Raw genomic sequence first — 6,787 nt, 5'->3', positions numbered from 1 at the left:
GACGAGGCTGAAAGGGGAACGAGGGAACGACGGTAAAAGGAGGGATAGGAAGGTTGAAACGAGGGTAGACACTAGCCGGGATATAGGTAGGTATACTGGATACTACGGGAAAATAAGAGATCTTCCCGCACGACTCGCGATACGAATTACAATGGCCGGCGGGGGTGGCGGCGACCTACGTTCACCCTCGTCCCCCCTGCCCTCTGCTTCTCTGTGCGACCTGCTCTTCGCCACCAGTTCTCTTGGTTTCTTACACAATTTGAGCCGTGTCGCGGTAGTCGGAATTTTAAAACGACCAGCCGTTGCTTGATCGTGATCAGCTTGGTGCTCGCTACGATCACTGGTAATGGAGTTGCGCGATATGCAGCCCGGTCTGGGTATTTGTTAATAACTAGGTTTGCACCCGGCGAGAGTGCGTCGGCTTTGAGCTGTCCAAGTTTGCGCACGGGAGCTTGGGTCGGATTCTCCGTTGTGAATCTACAGGGTGTACGAATATTTTACTGCTCGACATAGAAAAAAGAAAAATGCTTTTCACCATGAAACTTTATCTCGATGTTATTTTTATAATTTTAGAAAAAAAGAAACGAAGCATTCGCGAAAGAATTCTCGGCAATTTGATTTTTAGAGCCGCTCAAAATCGCTGATTGAGAGGTCGCGCTCCCGAAAATTGTATCTTCGTAAAGAGCTATTTATCCTTTTTCAACCTCAAACAACTGCCAACCTTTAATATCGGTTACAATTGTTTCTTACCTCTGCTTATCGTAAATTTTTGTAAATTTGTTGTATCAATCACGCGATATGTAGATTAATTCCTACAAGCACTGTTAGCAGCAACGAAACTTTTAACAATTTATTTTCATCTGTCGCACTACATGCTACTCGCAGATGACACTTGCACACGCGAAACGAAGAAAAACTCCGATGAAATTTATTCGAGATAATATCACACGGCGCTGATCAAACCTCGTCACAGGTAAACCTAAAAAGAAATGGGCAGAACTGTCTCGTTACACCCGCAATACCGTGGGTGAAGAATAGCTTCAAACCCTACGATTTGTCATGGGTCGATCGTCGGTGGCGCCGACTCGATATCGATATTTAATACCCCCGAAGCCTAATGGACATCCGCGGTGACGAACGAATCGAAGCAGGCATTGTCGAGCGATGGCGCAATTTACATTTTTCCCCCGCCGGAGGAAGCCCGTGACACGAGGAGATCACGAGGAGCTCGACGAAGAACAATGGACGTCACGCACGAGTCGTGGCATGCTCGTGAGAGAGAGAGAGAGAGAGAGAGGGTGGAGAGGAGAATGTTAAATCACTGGCCGATCGAGTTACGCCACTTAAGCTCCGATAATATAGTCACCGTGTTAGGGACGCCTTAATCGGTCTACCGAACCATTGAAAACGAAAGTCGGGTACTGCGGGTGAACGTACAGAAACGTGTAGAACGGGTGGGAGGCGAGCTGATAGGCTTCGATCACGAGTTCGCAACGGATTCCGCGCAATGCCGCGGGAAAACGTACGACGACCGCGTACTACCCGCGGGGAAAGTGTAACCGTTCGTTGAAATCTCCGGCAGAGTTTCGGCGCTTCTTAAATTTCTGCCGCAGAATACGACGCTCGTCGAGCTTATTGCGCCAAGCAAAGATCGCGGAAGTTGTTCGCGATAACGAATATTTTGGAAAGGGTCGTAGAGATGGTGAATAAAACAGTCTGAAAGATTTGCGATAGGAATCTTTTTCTACCAAAGATTATATTTTAAGTGGAAATGCTTAGAGAAAAGACGCGATAAATCAGATCTAATTTAATATCTTAAGAAGATCTCTTCTTTATATTTGTTGAAAGATTTTTATTCGTTAATCCGAGATTATTTGACACGTTCATACAGTTAAGGTCGATGTTAGTACTGAACGTTCGATTTTAATCGATTATCTCGTTAATGCAGAAAGTTGCTGTTGCTTTTAGCTCAGCGCATCCGTCTGTCGTTTCTTAACGCTTCAGTTCTATATTCTTAAAGGATCGTTCAATGAAAAAGTCAAATTCCTACCTGCAACGTAAACGTAGTAATAATAGTTGTTGATTTAATAGCGTTAGATGGCGAATGGAGAGACGTCCGTTCGTTGAAATCACCTTCAATTTCGATACTTATCCTCTATCGATCGCTTTGCCAGCGGCGAACGAAGTTGCACCCGCAAACTTGCCGCGTTTCATAATGACTTTTACGGTATATGGTTGAAGACAAATCAGTAGGGATCTCGTTCGAACAAGCAGCGCAATGGCTTGAATCTACTTCTGAAGAAACTCCTCTCGTAATCGTCGAATATAATGGCGACTTCTCACTCATGCAACCGTGCAAAATTAGTCAGATTATAGAGCTTCGTCAGCCGTTTACCGAAAATCATCGAACAAGACGATCGTATTTTATGATAACGCGTGAATGGAAATCGCGTGGAAGGAGGGCAATAAACCGAATAGAAAATTTTGTATTTTCGCGAAGGACAACCGTGAATATTAGCTCCTTGATTGGTCATCGAGAATTTGTGATAGATTTTTCATGAAAGCGTTTATGGTTTGACAGAAACACATAAGTATTATCAACGCGTTGTCATAAATGAAAAATAGTTCTCCAGCGACGTAGAAAACGAAAAATACAAACGAGAAATTAATTTCTAAAACTAATCTCAAATTTTGTCGAATGTATATTTTCGAATCGCATTCTATCCGCCCTAACGAACTCTTATAGGATCGAGTTTCGTACGAACGCAACTATACGGAAAAAGGAAAAGAAATTGAAATAAGAAAGACTCGTTGCTCGAACCGGAGTTTACCTTCCTCGGCAATCGAGCAGGCGTCAACATTCGGAAGGAAGGATCGCGACAAACGGGATCGCCGTTGCCCTCGGGCAGCGGATAAGACCTCGCGGGATGATAAGAGAAAGAAAGAAAGTAACATGGAAGAAGACGAATCGGGAAAAGGAGGGACACTCGGGTTTCTTAGAATTCTCGTTATTCCAGACGAGCAGAGCCGACCGTGGCCGGGGAAAGCCACGAAATATCCGAAGAAAAACACGTTTCCAGGGCCGAATCGATAGCAACAATGCTGTGGCAAAAGCACGAGGCCTCGGCTCGCGTGAGGACGAAGGGGCACCGAGGAAAGGGGAACTCTCTCTCTCTGAGCCGTGCGCTAGAGGGTAGGTAGAGGGAGCCAACGAACGAGGGTGAGACAACGAGCGGAATACGGCAGAGAGACAGAGAGAGTTAGGAGAGGACAGAAAGGGGAAGAGAAAGAGGGAACCAGAAGAGCAGTAACAGGCAGAAAGAGAGAGGGTGGAAAGCGTGGTGCGAGGCAGCCTTATTGGAATCGTGGAGAGGGAGGTGAGTTTTCCTAAGGGCAGAGGGATAGGAACGGAAGAGACAGGTGGCGAGGAGCGAAGAAGGAGGGGTAGAGAGAAAAGGGGGACTTAGAGAGAGAGACAGGACCGGTTGATGGAACGAGGCCGCTACAACGTTGGCAACAGCCAGATGGGAAAAGGCTGCATTACCTGTGGTGCCTCGAAGAAACGATCCTTACCTAGAGCGATAGAGGAAGAAAAGGAGAGAGAGCAAGTAACTTGCCCCTCTGCCCTTTCCTTCTTTGTTAAAGGGGACTCTCGATCATTCTATCCTCTTTGTTCGTGATATTAAAGTACGTCAAGGCGCCGTCGATTCGACTGTACTCGGTTCCACAGCCAGAAGTGTCAATTGCGTTCATTGTTCGTTCGTAGAGCGTAAGATCGACGGATCTTTCCACGGGCTTTCCACAGTTTGTCTCGTGAAAAGATTATATTGACGGATGAAAGGTTGCGCGTATCTTCGTATGGATCGCGTCACGCATATCCAAGGCGACGATCATCCGTGGGATCTTTAATTTTCGAGCGCAGACTTGACACGGCACCAACGAGATAGTAAACTTTATATTAGTTTTGGAAATATCTGGATAAGGTTCGTCTCTCGACGAAACTAATGAAACGTGAATGCGAAGAAGGAAAAATGAAAACGCTGTTCGTTCGGATTTTGCGATTTTATATATTTTCCCATCTTGTTCGTGTGCAATTTAAATATAATAAAATAATAATAATTAATTATTAATTATAATGATTATAACTGTCGCAGTAATAATAATAATAATAATAATAATAATATTAATAATAATAATATTAATAATAATAATAATAATAATAATAATAGGAATAATATTCATAATAATAGAGCCGCGCGCTCTTTTCTTTACCCCTTAACGACTAACTGCGCTATGTTACAACGATTATATACAAAATAATAGATTCGGTATTATTCAACACTTTCGAAGGTTCCTTCTCTTAAGTTACATTATTTTCTTCAAACGTCTGCCTCTACTTTCACAACGATTATCAAACTCCTAATACGAACACGTTCGCGTGTGATCACACGTTCACGCCTGCGCGGCGTCTTTAACGACAAGATAATATAATACACGAAGAAACTACCTTCTATACTTTTTTTTTTTTTTAATATCATACACAAGGCTAGTCTACACGGTCAAATACGAAAATGTTTAGCGTCGTACGAGTCACACCCGTGGAACCTGTCTCGTTCTCGACGATAGCTCAAACATCGATCAACGATTCGATGGCATTCCCTAAAAAGAGGAGATCCTCGTCGTGGCCTTTTACGATGCCTTTGGTATAATATTCGTTCGCGCTAGGTGAGGTCCCGATTACACGAAGATTATATTTGTTCGTCCTTTAATATTAATCTACTCTTCTGAATATAATCACCATTTCGTCGTAATCATCATCACGAGAAATCGGATGCTGCGAATTGAACGTAATTGTGCGTCTCACGTATCCAAAGAATCGATGACGAGTCTCGCGTTCGAAAACTGAAAATGTCAACGAACGATTAAAACGAACAACGTGAAATCGAAATGAACATACTCGTATATCGCAAATATAGATGGTGAATATTTGTTATCAGATATCTAAACTCGGAGTTCGACGAGATAGTTTTTGTTCCCGTGCCAAATTATCGCATATTCGTCGAACTTCGTCGACGATAAAACGAAAGGCCGAAAAGTGTCGCGGGTCAACGAGTCAGAGGTCATCATCGATCTTGTTCGACGGTTAAATATTCAGAAGCTGTCCTTCTAGCTCCTGTCGAAACCGCCGTCCATTTCGGGGACCTCTGTCTAACGAGCGGATCGCGTTCCACTCGGATCTCAAAATATCGAACTCGATCGCGCGATAGAAGGGCCTGTGGTGCTCGGCTTGCGGTCGTTCCCTCCATAAATCGACAACGTGCGACAGAGTCGACCCATATTTTGACAGACTCACGAATAATTCGTCTCGTTTCGCCGTCTATATCGAGCGCACGAAACGAGATCCGATCCAGCCCCGGTCCCGACTTTAACTGACGTTGACGCCACGACGCCGACCAAGTAATTGATCTTATCCGGTTTAATAGATGATCGCGTTAGCCGATAGTTTGAATGGCAGCTAGGATCGGATATTGGCCGCGTTAACGTTCTCTCGTGGAAGAACGTGAACGCTAGATCGGTGGATGTTAGGTCTGATTATCTCTCGATCCGGTATACCGAATACGTTGGAAATTTATTCCGTAAAGTTTTGAAGAATCGTTTCTATCAAATATATTCGAAGCAAAATAAAGCCACCATATCTCAAGGATTTACAAAGCTGAGATCGTTCAAAAGTCTCTTAAGAGATCGTGAAATCTGAAACTTGAACGTAAAGCTGTACCTTCGTTAATGGAATTCGGTGTACGGTAGTGACGGGATTAAGATTAGTATCGATCGAGTCTGTTTATGACTGCTTCCCCTGTCACGTTTCCATTCTTAAACCACCTAACGGAATATAATAGAAAACTATACTTTTTTATGCTCAACGTCCGATTAGAACAATATATCCATCGTATCGTCTCCCCGGCTGCGACGGCTGTAACAAAAACTCGTTCGCAACAGAAGTTTCCAACGAGGGGAAGAGTCAATAGAACGCTCCAGGATTCTTTCATATCTTTCGCGAATAGCGTCCTTTCTTTCACGTACGATTCTCGCCGGTTTGTACCGACACCTCGGGGCCTATCATCATTCCATTGGTCAGCACGTTGGCCGCCGTGGGCAAAACGAGCGGGCTTGGCATGGTTATCGACGGTCTGAGTCTTTCCGTGAGGGCCAGCATCACTTGGCAATGCAGGTGCTGAATAGTGGCCAATAGATTGAGATTGGTGTCGATTAATCCGGTAGCAGGGGAGTATCTGTCCCTCTCGACGGTATCGACGATCTCGTCCGCCGGCAGAACGGTCACTTTCTGCTCGAGCTCGGTCTCCTTGATCGCTGCAGCCTTGTTCTTCTCCGCCTGCTGCAGTAGCCTCTGCTGATGCTTCAGGTACGAGGTAGTGATGGGAAGACTGTAGTCGATGGGCGTGTTCTTAGGATCGAGTCCAGGGCTCCACGGCCTTGGCAACGGTTGGCTGGGCTGAGGGGACGGCGTTCGACCCTCTGGCAGCATCCTTTTCCTCTTGGACGAGGCCGAACTTCTCGAGCTCGCCCGGTCCGATTCCGGGGTTCTTCTCGAGTCCGGTAGGCTGTCCGCGCTCGGCAAAAAGCTACCGGTTACTGGCTCCTTCTTCAGCAAATTCGTGATACTCAAGGGATTGTACTTCTCCTCTTTCTCCTTTTCGGTTTTCTCCGTTGTCGATGGTACGGCGCTGCCCTTCTGATGCCTTTGGTGCCTATAACTGTACAGGGGCTT

At 45.2% G+C, this 6,787-nt stretch overlaps 1 protein-coding gene across 1 annotated transcript in view; it reads right to left on the bottom strand.

The window, feature by feature from the left end:
• Nucleotides 1-4,267: 4,267 nt before the first annotated feature.
• LOC100746620 overlaps nucleotides 4,268-6,787 on the bottom strand; it is a 54,609-nt gene continuing 52,089 nt past the window's right edge. Inside the window, 1 exon segment of the mRNA XM_024368825.2 lies at nucleotides 4,268-6,787. This exon segment is cut by the window's right edge and continues 18 nt beyond it. Coding sequence (XP_024224593.1) covers nucleotides 6,074-6,787 — 714 coding nt within the window. The 3' untranslated portion in view covers nucleotides 4,268-6,073.

Source organism: Bombus impatiens, unplaced genomic scaffold (assembly GCF_000188095.3).
Source record: "Bombus impatiens unplaced genomic scaffold, BIMP_2.2 scf_0481, whole genome shotgun sequence".
Lineage (NCBI taxonomy): Eukaryota > Metazoa > Arthropoda > Insecta > Hymenoptera > Apidae > Bombus > Bombus impatiens.
This window is presented reverse-complemented; position numbering and strand designations above follow the sequence as displayed.